Source organism: Helianthus annuus, chromosome 17, assembly GCF_002127325.2.
Source record: "Helianthus annuus cultivar XRQ/B chromosome 17, HanXRQr2.0-SUNRISE, whole genome shotgun sequence".
Taxonomy (NCBI): domain Eukaryota; kingdom Viridiplantae; phylum Streptophyta; class Magnoliopsida; order Asterales; family Asteraceae; genus Helianthus; species Helianthus annuus.
Window position 1 is genome coordinate 152320895 of NC_035449.2, and position 17684 is coordinate 152338578.

Below are 17684 nucleotides of genomic sequence, written 5' to 3' on the forward strand. Positions count from 1 at the left end.
CAAGCCGTTTCATCCAACATCCAAGCCGCTACACCCCGGATACGAGCCGCTTCAGCTTCCCGCCAAGCCGTCTAAACCTATGGCCAAGCCGTTTCAACCTGGTCAAGCCGTTTCATCAACATCCAAGCCGCTACACATGTTTTTTTATTTATAATTTCGTATGTATATATATATACATCTGTTTTTTGTCTTTTACACACATCTGTGTTTTGTCTTCTCGTTATCTTTGTAGTAATACATTGTTTGGTCACGTTTAGTATAACTCATGGGTGTTAAGTGTGTGATATACATCGGGGGTAAGTGGGAGGTTGTTAACGGGAACATCGAGTATGTTGCCGGTCACGATTGTATTACTAGACGTGGTTTAGAAGTTGAAACTACTTTTTCCTACATCACTTTTTTAAGTTATATTCGAAAGATGTTTGATATTCAAAATATTACTCGGATATCCTACCGGATGTCTTCGTTTACAGATCCGATAGATATAATGAATGATAATGATGTTGTTTTTTTCTTTAATTTGGCTAATAGTAAACCATTTGAATTATTTCAGTTATATGTCATTCAAGAACCCGGTGTTGAGTCTTCTGATTGCGCATTTTTAAACAATTTCAAAGTTCCTGATTTGAATTTATCTTTTGATGATAGTGATAAAAAAATTAATGAAAACTGTACCCAATTATATTTACCGAGTAATACCCAAGGCATATCTTCTATTGTGTTTGAGCCAGGCCACATTTTTAATAGCAAAGAGGAAATGAAACTTGAATTGGGTAAAAAATGTTTGATAGAACGATTTGAGTTTAAAGTTGATAGATCGTCTAAATCACGGTACGAAGTGTCATGTTGTGTTGATGGTTGTGAGTGGCGTTTTAGGGCATACAGCTTTGCTGGTGATAGCGCATTTTACGTTAAATATTTTAACGATAAACACACTTGTTCAAAGACGCTCACACACCCACATTTTCGTCAGGCAAACCCCCAAGTTGTGGGTCATTATTTAGTGCCTCAATTAAAAGACGGTGGTCGAATTTATCGCGGAAACGAGATAAAGTCCGATTTTAAACAAAATTTAGGAATTGATATTAGTTACATGCAAGCATGGCGTGGAAAATGTCATGCTTTAGAACTCTTGCAAGGTACAAGCAGAGATTCTTTTGCCGAACTCCCAATCTATTGTTACAATTTGGAGCGGGCGAATCCGGGAACCGTGACTCACATTTGGGTTGACGACGAGAGTCGATTTGAAATGGTATTTGTGGCTATTGGTGCAGCGGTAAGTCGGCATGGACCTTAATAATATTTTTTTTATCTTAAAATATGATGGTCATTCACTGATTTTTTTTTCAGGTTCGTAGTTTTATGCGTAATTTAAGACCTGTTATTATTATAGACGCTGCCCATTTGAAGGGTGAATTTAAAGGAACATTGTTTTTAGCAGTTGGCATGGACGGAAATAACCAGATTTTACCAATTGCCTATGGAATAGGCAAATCAGAGGATGGTGCTTCTTGGACATGGTTCCTCTCAAAGCTTAAAGGTTGTGTTGGTGAAATTCCAGATATGGCGATCATATCGGATAGGGCCAATTCAATACATTTAGCTGTAAGCAACGTGTTTCCACACGCTTATCATGGTCTCTGCTGTCGACATTTAATGGTGAACTTAAGTTTACCGTCGAATAAAAAAAAGGAATACGAGAGCCTCTGGTGGAAGACCTGTAAATCTTACCGGTTTTCTGATTTTAATGAGTCTTTCCACACTCTATGTCTTGCAGTTCCTAGAATACGGAACACTTTAATAAGTATCGGGTTTGGACGGTGGGCAAGAGCGCATTGTCCCGGCAATCGATATCATTATATGACATCTAACAGTGCAGAGTCAATTAACGCTTTGTCTAAAGACTATCGTAAATTGCCAGTAACCCAACTTATTGAATTTTTCCGTCAATCTGTTCAAAAATGGTTCTATGATCGTCGGCTGGAGGGAATTAAGGAAAGACATGAGCTTACCCAGTGGGCTCAAAAAAAAATTGCAAAGAAAATTGATGGGTCTAGAACTTGGACTGCCGCTGGTGTAGGGTTGAACACTTTTGATGTTGACGACAGGAAAAAACGTGGTTTTGTAAATTTTTACGATCGAACATGTAGTTGCCGTGTTTGGCAAGTTTCTGGACTACCCTGTGGGCACGTGATTGCTGTATCCAAATTCTTAGGTGAAACTGACTGCAGTCATTATGCTTTCCGATGTTATTCCAATGAAGTGTATAAAAAAACATACGAGGAAGCGATTAATCCTCTTCCTCATAAATCTGAATGGGAGATACCAGAAGATCGTATAAATGTTCGCCCCCCGCATATGACAAAACGTCAGTCGGGCCGTCCGCGAGCAAACAACAGAATCTTGTCTCGAGGGGAAGAACCCACGCCTCTATATTGTGGTAGGTGTAAGACACATGGACACCATCGTGACGTTTGTTCAGCCCCAATCCCATCGCAACAACGTTCGCGTAAAGGCAAGGAAACCGTTGCTCACGAAGACCCAGGAAATAATCCGTCTGATAATTATTTTCCGTCTTATAATTTGGGAGATTTTTAGTTTTAGTGTAGTATTTTGGAATTTTTTTTTATGCACAACATTCAGTTGAAATCCTTGTACTTGAAAAATATATTTATATTTTAACTTGAATTATTTTAACATGCATAGATACAAACATCAGTTTTTTTTTTGGTGTGAATCGGCCAGCGTAGAGTTCATCCGCCATGTACCGTCTGTATCTGACACAAGCATCCTGTAGATTTTCCTCTTCCCATGTCAATGCAAAGTTTCGAACAAGTTTTTCCATTAACATACAAATAATTACACCTGAATTTCGACCTGTATGATCCCCGTTATCTGGCCACACATCATCCCCCGCACACTCCAAGGTATCTGTCTCGTTTATTCCAGAAAGTTGCCAGTACGATATGCGACCCAAAAACCATAAGAATGGAGACTCAAATTCAAGTAGAATTTGATGTATTTTTTTATGTATGCAAAACGACTCTCCACAATGCATTACATTACAATTATTTGGGAAATAAACTTTAACTTTTAGTGACAACATGTTTATCTGTAAGATTAACCAGTGTTGATCCTTGTGTGAAACTGGCATGTAGACCTACAAAATGTCGATATTTAAATGGCCGGATCAAATTATTTTTGGATGAAATTAATAAAATAATAAACAACTTTTACCGTATCCACATTCCAAAATGCAGGAAATTTTTGTCTAGACCCATCTGCATAGCTGTAAGCATCATGCTTCTGTTCAACTACCATGTTGAAAAAATGAGGGGGCATAATTGTCCAACGATAATCATTAGACTGGCATGGCCGTGTCTCGCTTTGAGTTTCCCGTAAATACATTAGCTTGTTACACCATGCATTTATGTGCTGGAAATTAAAGGGCAAGACTAATTTTAAAATATTAAAAAAAAAACATATATAGTTCGTATGTTTAGATTTTTAAATACCGTTTCTTGTATAAAACCATTGCCACAAAACCCAAGAAGTCCGCCCCACCAGTCTTTTCCTAACGGTGTAACGCCCATGTATGTCGAATAGCAAGTTGGTGTATCACCATCGTAGTAAAACTCAAGAACATTTGGAGACCAATTGTCATATCGATCATCTTCAATGATCCAACGCGTGTTCTGTACTGGATGAGGAATGGTTGAGCAAGACCTCCTTTTGGACATTATTAGTTCCTCAGTATGTTGGAAAGAGGAAGCATAAAGATGTGTATATATAGCCACCTCCATCCAAATATGTATGTTTTTTTAATTTAATTTTTTTCTAATAATTACTTAAAAAAATGCACAAGACTTTATTTATTAAGATAGAATAGGAAACAAACGGACAATCATTTATATAAACGTACGATTAAACTATAAATCTAAGAAATAAAAAATAGATTATTTCTATGGCCAATCACCCAAGAAGAATGGGGGCGGCGAGACCGAACGATCACTGTCTCGACCGTCAGATCTTGGGGAGTACCAACATGTACGACGTGGGCTCTCCGGTGTTGGGCATCGAGTGTCCTCCTCCCCCCACCATTCTACATACTCCTCTCCCGGGTCCGTTTCATAGCCTTCCGGTCTTCCATGCTCAAGCATCTGGTTAGGTTGATTAGTGTTTGGCGATGCAATTTGAAGTGTGCTCATTGCTAAATCGTATGCCAAGTTCAACTCTTGATCTGTTAAATCGTCAGGATGTTCTTGCTGGTAATATTCATAAACAATGTTTTCGTTTTCTAGTGGTGGGTTTGTAGTTTCTTGGTTTTCTGAGTTAATTGAAGGTGGTGGGTTTGTAGTTTCTTGGTTCAGACGACGTCGTGTTAATCTCCCAGGTGCGGGAAGTAGTTGGTTCGAAGGAGGAGGGTTCGGTCGACGTCGAGTGGATCGCCGACGTGTTGCGGAAACCACTGGTTCGATAGGATCTTGGTTACCTACACCCATGTTTGTGTTCATAGTGAGTTGTGTTTATTTTGAAGGTGTAATGGTGTGTGTGGATGTTGGGGGGTTTATATAATAGAACGAAGTCATCATAATTCTATATAAATAATTAAACATTTAAAATAAATATCATTAAACAAGATTTGGGCGTGGTAAACATCGCCAAAAATACAGTTTATCTGCCATGAAACGTCTGTATGCTAAAAAATTTTGAATTGTTTGTCCGGATCGAATAATTGGTTTGTCTGCTACTAAATGCTCCATAAGCATACATAGATAGACTCCCTCATTTCCTGAGAGTGACCTGTTAGACACCATGTATTCTTCATTAACCTCGAAAATCATGCGTTTTTCCGGTTTGCCCGTCTTTTTCCAATATTGCAAATGCACCAACAAAGCTCCGAAATAAACTGCGAACTTAGTCAACCGTGGGTGAATAACATTTCTGTACTTTTCACCAACACTTATGTTTTCACATGCGTATATAACTAATTCCTGAGTTACCAACTCAAGTCGAAGCAGCACCCATTCTCTATTTTCCAGCGGCAGTGGGAAAAAAACGTAATCAACGTCGATGAAAGAAGGAAATGGGTTTAATTTACCATTACCATACATAGCCACGTTTTTAGTAACAGAGTCTAATAAATTCTCATAGAATTGTGGTGGTAGAATAGTCCAACGCAAGTTTAGCATTTTCTCCGTTTGAAGTTTTCTACTCCTCCAAGCCATCAGTCTTCCAACCCAACCTTCAATATGCTGTAGAAGCATCATTTATTAATTTTTAGATATGTTAACATCAAAAAAACAACATATTGTACAAAGATTAAAACGAAATTTACTAAAGCCGTTAGGTAGCCGTTACTACGATATCCCAACAGAGTGCCCCAAAAATTTTGGTCTAACTCAATTGATCTTGAGAAAACAGCCGAGTAGCAGAATGGAGCGTCTCCATTATTGTAAAATGTGACAACATCTTTCGACCAATTCTCCGTTTCGTCGTCTAGAATTGCCCATTTACCTGTTCTATGGAGGTGTAAGCTTTCACGGTTCTGTACAAACTGGTTGTCTTCAGCATTTTGTGCATTTGAAGGTTCAGAGGACGAACTTTCACTATTGTTTTTTGGCTTCCTCAATTTGCTAAGAATCCAACTTGATGATTTGTTAACGGGTTGAGTGTTTTTATTAGACATTTTTTCCAACTATATGAGAGAAAGTGGTTTTTTTGTGTGTTGTATTTATACTCCAAGTCTTAGAATTAATTACTTATAAGTATAAATATAAATTATTTTGTTTATTAACTTACCATGTTAGTAAAATAAAAAAAAAATTAAAAAATATAAATTACGCTAGGTATGCCGCTATAGCTGTCGGATATGCCGCTATAGCTGTCGGATATGCCGCTATACCTGACGGTTATGCCGCTACACCTATGTCTTTCCCTTTCCAAGATGATGTGACATGACCGCTGCCCATTATGCCGCTACACCTGCCCAAGCCGGTACACCTGCCAATATGCCGCTACCGCTATGCCCATTATGCCGCTACCGCTATGCAAAGCCGGTACACCTGCCAATATGCCGGTTCACCTACAAAAATGCCGGTACACCGCTACCCCAAGCCGCTTCGCTGTATTTATGCCGCGTAACCTGTCGCCATGCCGCTACCGCTGTATTTATGCCGGTACACCGCTACCCCCAAGCCGCTTCGCCATTAAAAATGCCGCTTCACCTCTACAAATATGTCGTTTCACTTACTCGGTTCACCCAGTGTTGACACGTGTCCGAACAATCTTCTTAATACGAAAAAAAACAAAGACTTCTCACTTTCCAAGTCATAAATTCTCTTGTTTTTTTTGAACCCGACACACGTGCACCCGTTTTGAAGAACCAAAGATTTACGAGGGGACCACAGTCCAAGAGCAGTTGGGACCACCATTCTACAGTAGGGGACCATGGACCAGTTTTACCAGGGCCCGACCCGACCAGGTAACATGCAACAAGATCAGATGATGCAAGATCTAGTATACCAATCGCCTCCACCTGTAAAGGTAAGTATATATGTTTTCCCTTTTATGACATTTTTAGTTTATTTTATAATATTATGACATTTTTTTTTATCTAAAATTACTAGAAAGTCCAAATCAAAGTTAGACAGAAATGGTCGGTTATAGAGCGATTGAAGGATGCCATGTCCGAACAAACCGAATCATATATCAGAGAAACTTGTTTTGGTAATTATTTAGATATAAAAAGTAGAGTATGTAATAGCAAGCTTTTAGTCGGAGTTGCAAGTCTTCAAGAAGATACACCTACACCGCATCTTGGTATTCCTTATAAGCTTGCCGGAAGAACCCTAATGTTTACCCCTAAAAATTTCTGTCTAATTACCGGGTTAGAGTTTGGGCCCACAGAGTGGACACCAAAGGATCACGAAGATTCCTTCAAACGGAGAGTGTTCAATGTGAAAAAGCGTGTTAACATGGCAATGGTTGAAGAAAAATTCGTTGTTCTAGGGATATTAGATCCAGATGATCAAACGAGGATTTGTCTTTTGATGTTGTTAGGGTTAGGTTTTTTGGGACTTCAACGAACTAATGTTTTTGATGATAGATTGATACACCTTGTAGACGATCTGGTGGTATTTAGACAGTATCCATGGGGGAACTATTTTTGGGAAAACACGGTTACGAATGTTTATAATATGTACATTCGACAAAAAAAAGATACAACTGGTTTTTCTTTAACAGGCTTCGTCTGGCCCTTCAAGGTAGCACTTTCATCTTATTAATTATTACAGTTATATGTTGATTAATTAATTATTACAGATTATACCCATTTATGTGCAGATGTGGATCATGGAGATTTTTCCAGAATTTCGAGCAGAACCCGAATTATTTCAAGTACAGACGATTCCAAGATTTTTAGGTTGGGGAGCCGGAACTAAGTACCAGAAGCAAGGTGTGGAGAAATATCTCCGTAATGCTATTAAGGTATTTTCACTAAATTTACAATTATAAAACATATTTATTTGCTTTAGGTAACTGTTCTTATAATTTTTTGTATCGCAAAATATAGAAACCTGAATGCCAACCTCTTATGTGCATACTACCCACCGATGCTGAGATGCGAACTGAGTGGTTTGTTGCCAGTTCAGATTATTTGGATACCCAACGTCAACTGTATGGTATTGACACGTCGTCTGATGTACGGTCACATATGACAGCTCAAGTACGGCCTCAAGATTTAAATGAGGTGTATAATAATATTTTCGGTTTAAATGAGCCGAAACAACCGTTTTCCCCGGCACCAGACCGAACAGAAATTCCACAACAAAATTTTGGTCCCGGTCAATTTTCTTATGGGGTTGGTTCTAATGACGAACTTATTGAAAAATTTAAGTTGTTGATGGATGAAAACAACCACAAGTTAAGTTTGATCATGGATGAAAACAACCACAAGTTAACTGCCATGTTAAGTTCTGCGGGTTTACATGGTGTTCGGCCGGTTCCTGCTAGTACTCCATTTTCCGTGCCAGAAGTTAACTTTAGTGATAAGGTAATACTTGAATTTTTTTAATTTATTATTTTTATAAATTTTTCATAATAATTAATAATTTATAAACTGATGACATTTTTTAAAATTTATAATTTCAGGGTGTAGCCGACCAGTTTGAAGTGTACGATAATAGTTATCGTGTGCCGAGCTTCAACAGAATGCAAGAAGATATTGTAAGTTATAAACTAATGAAATTTTTTAAAATATAATTTTTCAACTGTATAGTCTTATATATTTTTTTTCTCGTAGAATGCTGATCCGGAGTTGGTCAATTTGAGGCGATCTGAACGGCTTGTCAAGCCCTCATCCTGTGTGCTATCACCATTTGTTGTTTTTAAACATTTGAAAAAAGGGCAAACAAGGAAGCGAAAAACAGATGATCAAAAGATCGCTGAAATTAGGAGTTGGTATCCTAGTAGTGGCGATGTCCAGCTCCGATTAACGACGGGTGGATTCGTAGGTCCGTCATTCTGGTCAGCACTGCTAGGTGACGATAACGAGGGGTGGTTGAGCGATGATGTAAGGAATTTTAGATATATTATCTGTTTACTAACAAAAGTAAAATATTATTTGATTTTTTGCTAAACAGCATATCTTTGGTTGGATGATCCACTTGTATGAATCGAGAGATCGTAATGCCCGTTGGAGTATTTTACCACCATATTTCCAAATGTATTTTTATGGAACGACTCTCCCTGAACAAACATACAAGGGTTATTACACCGGGGTCGTGGAACCTTTTCCAGCAATTACTACAGTTGATGAGGTTCTTTCTAATTTAATTTTAATTTTATTTACATAGTTCCGTAAAAGTTTATTAATTTTAAAAAATAAAATATAGGTGTATGTACCTTTGCTTATACCGCAAACACACTGGTTTCTGGGGGTTTTCAACCTGGTTAACCGTACTCTGACTGTTTACGACAGGTACTATTCTTTTTCGTTTGTGTTTTTAGTTAAAAATTTATTAATTGTAACATTTCTTTTTTACTTTGTCATTATCTAATATGTTTTATGTTTATATTTTGTAGCCTTGCAGAATCGCCATTTCTGGACCGGGGAAGAGACCAAGTGCTCACTCATATTAATTTTGTCTTTGACAATTGGCTACGTAGGCACGGTTACTACACCACAATGCCCATACCGCTGACTTACCCCTTTCATGTTACTTTTGCACACAACGTGCCTCAACAAACAGGGCCTTTAGGAGATTGTGGGGTATGGGTTTGCATTTTCCTGGAAAAGCTAATTAACGGGAAGCAGATTAATGACAGTGAAGACCCCAACGTAACGGCTAGCAATATGAGGCGGCACCTTGCTATGATTTTCTATGATTCAAAATTAGAAGGAGAGTCGAGTGTTGAAAAAATAATTCAGAGTGTTGAACGTAATAGTGATGTAACGACACCGTTTTATTAGATTTGTTATGTATTTGAATTAAAAAAAAGTTTAAAATATGTTATTCTACTATTTTTGCTATAATATAATATAATACCAAAAAAAAAATTAATAATAGTCCCTTATTACACCTACCACCACCTATATATACCCCCCCCCCCAAAAAAAATCAACTACACTTAGCAAAATGGTGCTATGCAGGAATTGTGGATCGCAAACAATTATAAAAACTTCCTGGACCGCTACAAACCCGGGAAGAAAATTCTATTGCTGCATCAGTCGACGAGGAGGCTATGTGTCACACCCCAACCAATGGCGGAAACATCGGGATGAGACGAAGTGTGAAGATTGCTAGAGACATCATAACGCTATTTGTGACAATATTTAATAAACCGATTTCATTTCATAGATAGATTGTCAAACATACAAGGAAATTCAAATAACAACATGTTCAAAGGAAATACGTAACAACATAATCAAAATTGATACAACATATTAAACCTAAACGTCTATATGTGTATCTAGGCATCAACGCTACTTCTTTTCATAGCATCGTCATCATCAACCTGTAACATGTTTAAAATACAATTCAATGCAAAAGCAAAGGCGAGTATACAAGTTTAAGCATAAGTATAAGTATAAGTGTAAAGGTTTAAAAACGAATCCACATGGCAACTTAGTTTATACGAGATCAACCTAACATGGCATGCAATATTTCTAGCCAATCCTCTGTTTACGCAAGAAAGTTTAGTTAATTCAACATGACCCAAGTTTAAAGGGGGGCGGTGCGTTACTCCTATAGCGCTATACATGTCAAATGGAGGCTCGTGAAAGCTAATGACTAAAACATATCACATAAGTATGGTCCACGTAAGCATCAAGTATCATAACATAGCATTCATGTATAAGGATTGTTCTCGTGCATTGTATAAAGAATAAGTTTAAGTGTGTTTTAATAAGGTAACATGTTACACCCCAAAAAGTGGTAAACATAAAAGGGGGTTGCGAGTATACTCACGGTTTTGCAAGTCTTCTACTTGATTCCGCGAGTGAGTTGGTTGATTAGGAAGTTGGAACACCAAGTCCTTCTACACAAGGAAACATAGGTGCGTGAGTTTGGGCATTCGGAGGATTTAGAGATTTTAGGAAGTTAAAACACAAGAATGTATATATTCGAAAGTAATCATCCTTCAACATTAAGTACTTGTTCTTGACACTATGAAACCTCAAGGGTTAATGTTTTCATGAGTAGTATACTCATTAGAATCGTAACAAGTCTTGTGTTTTAGATGATGTATTCTAATACCTTGACGAATGAACACAAGTCCATCATCAAGAGTTCGAATAGTAAATATATGTATAAGTATTATATGGATCATTTAGTCTAATATTCAAGCATGAGGTAGAAGATAAATCTTCATTTAGGTACCTCTATTGTGTCATAGAATTCATGTAGGAGGTAGGAAGAACAAGCTTCCATTTAGGTACCTCTTATGGTTCACCACTACACTTGATGTAATAACATACAAGGAGGGTCATGAACTAATATGAATACAAGAATAAGAAACATCTACACTATGAGAAATCATCAAGGGATGTGGGGATTTTAGATTGGACAACCCAAGTTAGTCCACAATCACACCTTTATCAAGCTTGAAGCTTGAACACCACTTGTGGGTCAAAAACCCTAAACAAAAACATAAAGTATTTGAGGATTAACCTCTGATTTTGTATGTCTCAACCTTGTTTTTAAGCCTAACTAACCATAGAAGTGGTTATAAGCATAAGGACATAGGTTTGAGATGAGTTAGACTCAAGTTGAACAAGTTTAGTAAAGAATAGATAAAATCAGAAATGAACAGTGAGCTTTGGAGCCTATTTGCCGGAGTTCCAGGGACTTATTCACTGTGAAATACCCATGGAATCGAAGCCAAGGTCAATCCAAGCACATAGGAAAAAGAATGGACTAAATCGGACAAGTATTGAGTGAGTTATGCTCACTTTAGTGAAGGTTGGACAATCTGTCCGAACTTGAGTTTGCAGCTGCGATTTTCGGTGATTTGGGAGTAAGATTTGAGTTTGTAAAGTGGTAAGGAGGCTGAGATTAAGTTGTATTTATAGGGGATGAGTTTAGGGTTGGGTTGGTGAGCATTGAATGCAATTAGGTGAGTGTTATATATATAAATAAATTAAAAAAAAAACACTTTAAACAACCATAAAGGTTGCGGCCGGACTGCTGTGTAGCAGCTTCTACATATATTTTTTTTGTTCATTAGACATGTTAAAGTTATATTTTAATACATGTTATGTTATGAATTTAATTTATTTAACATAATAATCCATTCATTCAATGAGTTCTTTTTAGAAGAAATGAGACCAAAAGTGAGATACCCAATTGCTGGAAACATTTCGGTTGTGTTTATTTTCTTTATTATTATTTTTTTTTATTCAATGTAGTATATATTATAATATGATATGTTATTTAATTAAAACAAACACTAACATATGTTGTGAATGTTAATTAGTTGAAACCATTCAACTAATTTAGCCATACACTTCCGATCACAATTCTTCCATCTTTAATTTTTTTTTTTTGTTTTTTTTTTCTCTTTCAAAGTAACAATATACATCAACGTAAGTTGATGTCTAAAATTATTATTATTATGTTGTTATTACTATTATTATTATTATTATTATTATTATTATTATTATTATTATTAATCACGTATTTAATTGTTAACAAGCATGTATAAGTTATAGGTATCAGTATGACAAGTATTGGTCGCGCATATGCATTCGAGATTGGTAACGTGTAACCCAAGTATTGCGACACGTATAAGCATGTATAAGAAAAATTAGATTTTCATTACGATCAAAGTCTCGGATTTACAATGGTTTGAAACGAAATACGAAATGCAAAAGGAACAATCTTCCAAAAATAGAAATACGAACAAGACTTGCTAAAAAGGAAAGTACAAATAAGCAGGGCGTTACAGTCTCCCCTCCTTTAGGAAATTTCGTCCCGAAATTTAGGAAGACGTAGGGAAAAGATGTGGATATTTCGACTTCATTTCACTTTCGAGCTCCCAAGTAAATTCAGCGCCACGTTTTCCTTCCCATCGAATTTTAACAATAGGAATTCGACTGCGCCTCAATTGCTTGGTTCCTTGGTCCATGATTTCGACCGGTTTTTCCACGAAGTGAAGCGTTTCGTTGACTTGCAAGTCTTCGAGAGGAACGTGGAGTCCTTCGCCAGCTAGACATTTCTTTAAGTTGGACACGTGGAAGACAGGGTGTACATTGCTGAGTTCTTCGGGCAGGTCCAGTCTATACGCAACCTCGCCAATCCTCTCGAGAATTTTGAAAGGACCAACGTAGCGAGGTGCGAGTTTCCCTTTCTTGCCAAATCGAACCACGCCCTTCCAAGGGGATACCTTGAGAAGCACGAAGTCACCTGTCTCGAATTCCATAGGTTTGCGTCCCTTGTCAGCGTAACTCTTTTGTCGGCTCCTGGCCTTCAATAAGTTGTCTCGAACCTGTAAAATCTTGTCCGTCGTCTCTTGTATAAGCTCGGGACCGGTGATTTGGGCTTGACCAATCTCGTGCCAACAAATAGGCGAACGACACTTGCGACCATACAATGCTTCGAAAGGTGCCATTTGAATACTCGCGTGATAACTGTTATTGTACGAGAATTCGACTAAGGGCAAGTGTGAATCCCAGTTGCCACCAAAATCTATTACGCATGAACGAAGCATATCCTCTAAGGTTTGGATGGTACGCTCGGTTTGACCGTCAGTTTGAGGATGGAAGGCAGTGCTAAGGTTGAGTTTAGTACCCATAGCAGATTGAAAAGTTTGCCAGAGACGAGACGTAAAACGAGCATCACGATCAGAAATGATGTCAATGGGAATACCATGACGACAGATTATCTCCTTCATGTAGACCTTAGCCAATTTCTCGACTTTGAAATCTTCACGAATAGGGAGGAAGTGAGCTGACTTGGTCAATCGATCAACGATTACCCAAATGCTGTCATGACCAGCCGTAGTGCGAGGAAGCTTAGTGATAAAATCCATGGCAATGCTCTCCCTTTTCCAGATAGGAATTCTTGGTTGTTTGAGTAAGCCAGAGGGACGTTGATGTTCAGCTTTCACCTTGGAACATGTGAGACATTTTGAGACGAAAGTGGCTATATCCTTCTTCATTCCAGGCCACCAGTAGGATGTACGCATATCATGGTACATCTTGTCGGCACCAGGGTGAATAGAATACTTTGTGTTATGGGCCTCCTTCATCAGGAATTTGCGAAGATCATCACGGTCGGGAATCCAGATACGATTGAGATAGTATAAGATGCCATCAGATTTGGACACGAGACTATTTTCAGCACCACATTGCATCTCGTTGTAGAGGTTACCCTCATTAACGGATGTGTACTGAGCGTTACGTATGCGATTTTGAAGATCGTGAACGAGTTGGAAACAACGGATACTTTTGACATGAGTTTTACGACTAAGAGCGTCGGCTACTATATTCGCTTTACCTGGGTGGTATTTGATTTCGCAATCGTAGTCGTTGAACAATTCCACCCAACGACGTTGACGCATGTTTAGTTCCCTTTGGTTGAAGATGTGTTGAAGGCTCTTATGGTCGGTGAAGACCACACATTTAGTACCATAAAGGTAGTGTCGCCAAATCTTCAATGCAAAAACGACTGCACCAAGTTCAAGGTCGTGGGTAGTATAGTTTTTCTCATGAGTTTTGAGTTGTCTCGATGCGTAAGCGATAACCTTGTCACGTTGCATAAGGACACAACCAAGGCCAAGGTTTGAAGCGTCGCAATACACGACAAAATCATCGTTACCATCAGGAAGCGTTAGGATAGGAGCATTGCAAAGCATATCCTTGAGCGTTTGAAAAGATTCCTCTTGTTCGGGACCCCAAACAAAAGGTCTCTCTTTTTGAGTCAAGGAGGTCAAAGGAACAGCGATTTTAGAAAAGTTGGAGATGAAACGACGATAGTAACCAGCAAGACCAAGAAACGAGCGAATTTCAGACGGAGATTTAGGTGTGATCCAATTTTTCACAGCTTCGATTTTTGCGGGGTCAACGTGAATTCCAAGTTCGTTGACAGTATGACTAAGGAATTGGACCTCTTTTAGCCAAAATTCACACTTGGAGAATTTGGCATATAGATGTTCAGCACGAAGGAGTTCAAGGATAAGGTGCAAGTGTCGCTTATGCTCTTCTTGCGTCTTGGAATAGATGAGAATATCGTCGATGAAGACGATCACAAAACGGTCCAAGTATGCTTTGCACACGCGGTTCATTAAATCCATGAAAACAGCAGGTGCGTTGGTCAAACCAAAGGGCATGACCACGAACTCGTAATGACCATAACGTGTACGGAAAGCGGTTTTAGGTACATCTTCTTCGAGTACTCGAAGTTGATGATACCCAGAACGAAGATCGATCTTTGAAAAGCAGGCCGCGCCTTGCAATTGATCGAAGAGGTCATCGATGCGAGGAAGAGGGTATCGGTTCTTGATAGTAAGCTTATTGAGCTCACGATAGTCGATACACATACGGAAAGACCCATCTTTCTTTTTAACGAACAAAACGGGAGCGCCCCAAGGAGAAGTACTAGGGCGTATAAAGCCTTTATGAAGAAGCTCTTGGAGTTGACTCGAGAGCTCTTGCATCTCAGAGGGTGCTAAGCGGTAAGGAGACTTAGCGACAGGCGTAGCGCCAGGCACTAAATCAATTCGAAAGTCGACAGAACGAGCAGGAGGCGGACCAGGAAGATCGTCGGGGAATACATCCGGAAAGTCGCGTACAACAGGAACGTCGCTTATGCTTGGGCCTTTGTCCTTCTTTTCCACAATGTGGGCGAGAAAGGCGAAGGTACCCTTGCGCAAGCACTTGTTTGCTTTGATACACGACATAAGCTTAAGGCCTTGAGAAGGCTTTTCACCATAGACGTGTAGGGAATCACCGTTTGGAAGAGGAAGGCGGATAAACTTTTCAGAACAAACAACTTCAGCACGAACTCGCCTAAGCCAGTCCATGCCTACTATGATGTCAAAGCTACCCATTTGCATAGGTATCAGGTTGATCGAAAACGTATGATCGTTGAGAATCAAGGAACAATTGGGAAGAACGGAATCAACAGTGACGGATTTACCATTAGCGACTTCGACAGCGAAAGATTTTGGCAACTTAGAGCGTTTACACTTAAGCAATTGCTCGAATTCTAGCGACACAAAACTCTTATCGGCGCCAGTATCAAATAGACAAGAAGCGTAAATATGGTTCACAAGAAACGTACCGGTAATGACGTCGTTTGCGTTTTGAGCCTGAGCAGCGGTGATGACAAAAGCTCGGCCTCTAGCAGGTTGCTGAGCTTGTTGTTGCTGAGGTGGTGGTTGTTGCGGTTGCTGTAGTTGCTGCTGTTGTTGAGGTTGATAGCGTTGGGGACAAACATTGGCGAGATGATTGAGGTCGCCGCACTTGTAGCATGCTCGCACAGGGGCATTTGAAGCTTGCGGGAAGTTTCGGCATCGGTTAGCAAAATGACCATACCTCTGACAGTTGGCGCATTTGCGACAGGGTACATTGGCAGGATGATGGTACAGACAGGTGGTGCATTTGGGATGAGTTCCAACATAACCTTGTTTTGGTGGTTCGGTGTTTGCGGGTGCAGCGGCGGCTAAGGCTTGTAAGGGTTGAGGGTTTGGCGGAGTGAGGACCGCACAATTTTGGCTCGAAGCCTTCCGCTTCTTGCCTTGGTTTTTCTTGGACGATTGGGAGGGTGAGGGCTCAACAGTGGTAGTTTCAGTTGTAGCTTGGCGTGCATTCTTCGTTGAAACTTTATCATAGGTTCCATGGATAACGCAGTTGTTGTTAAGTTCCGTGGCTATACGAAAAGCATCTTCAATGGTTTGGGGATTAGCAGAGGCAAGGTGGTTTGTCAGGGAAGGTGCAACACAACGGACGAATTTAGCTATGGTTTTGGGAACGGTCTCGACTTGTCCAGGACAAAGAACACTGAGTTGTTTGAAGCGCGTAATCAGGCCATCCATGTCACTCCCCTTCTGAGTAAGGTTCCAAAATTCATTCTCCAATTTTTGGAGTTCATGAGGAGGACAGAAGTGGTCTCTCATAAGCTGTTTGAGATCGTCCCAAGGCATAGCATGTGCGACCTCGTTTCCTCTTTTGTTACGTTCAGTCGTCCACCACTCGAGTGCCTTTTCACGAAACACCCCAGTTGCATTCAAGGTTCTTAGTTCGTCAGGGCAACCACTTTGCAAGAAGGTAAGCTCGATGGCATCAAACCAGTTCATCATGGCGGTAGCGCCATTCTTGCCAGTAAATTCTAAGGGTTTACAAGCCATGAATTGCTTAAACTGGAAGGTCGGTTTGGGTTTGTCTGCCTTTGAGTCAACAGAGCCATGCGGTGAATCGGTTTGAATCTTGCTAACGATGTCGGGTAGGACTTTAGCAAATTGCTTAGCCATAAATTTCATGCAATCTTTTTGAGACATGGCGGTGGAAGTCGAACCCTTCTTTGACTTGCGTCTCTTGGAGGAACTAGACGACATCTAAAAGATTGAAAGAGAAGGAAAGGATGAGACTTGATCATTAATTGAAAATAAGGTTTGTGTATGTAAAAGAAAGTAAGTGTTCATGTATCAAGTAAAGTTCACATAGAGCATAAGTTTCCAACATACATTCAACAAGTATAACACATAAGTTGCGTAAAGAGGTATAAATTTAGTTTGTTCACGAGAATTATTATTGTTTGTGATTGCGGTAACGTGCGAAATGATTAAAACGACATTTCGAAACGGATGAACGTTCAAGTATAAAATCACATATAAATTGAGTTACATAAAAGAGAGGCTCAATAAAACATAGGATTGTTTCGGGTAGAGAAACGTCGACAATTCCAAAGTGGGTCGAAAGTCCTTTCGATTTAGAGATATTGTGCTTTGGCCTATAAGTAAGATACTCTCGTCGAGAAGCGATTAACGGTATCTTACCCTTCCGGTTACTACACATCTCTAAATGATTGGAACATTCGGGACTTTGGCGAGAATAAAAATCAAGGAATGGGACTTAATCGACAAGATGCGGGTTTCACCCCTAACTTGACGATTTCGTACCCTAAATGTGGTTGGTACTTGTCGGCCAAAATAAAATTTTGACACTTTGACAAGGGTCCACTAGA

General features: G+C 39.3%; 1 protein-coding gene across 1 annotated transcript; it reads left to right on the forward strand.

The window, feature by feature from the left end:
• Positions 1–265: 265 nt before the first annotated feature.
• On the forward strand, positions 266–2598 carry LOC110925098. The gene is made up of 2 exons (XM_022169065.1): positions 266–1276; positions 1351–2598. The coding sequence occupies exons 1-2, from the start codon at positions 266–268 to the stop codon at positions 2596–2598; spliced, it is 2259 nt and encodes a 752-aa protein (XP_022024757.1).
• The last annotated feature ends 15086 nt before the right edge of the window (positions 2599–17684 follow it).

Coding starts and splice junctions, on each gene's coding strand:
- LOC110925098 (XM_022169065.1), top strand. CDS start 266: ATGGGTGTTAAGTGTGTGATATACATCGGGGGTAAGTGGGAGGTTGTT. Junction 1,277..1,350: donor TTGTGGCTATTGGTGCAGCG/GTAAGTCGGCAT, acceptor TTTTTTTTTCAG/GTTCGTAGTTTTATGCGTAA.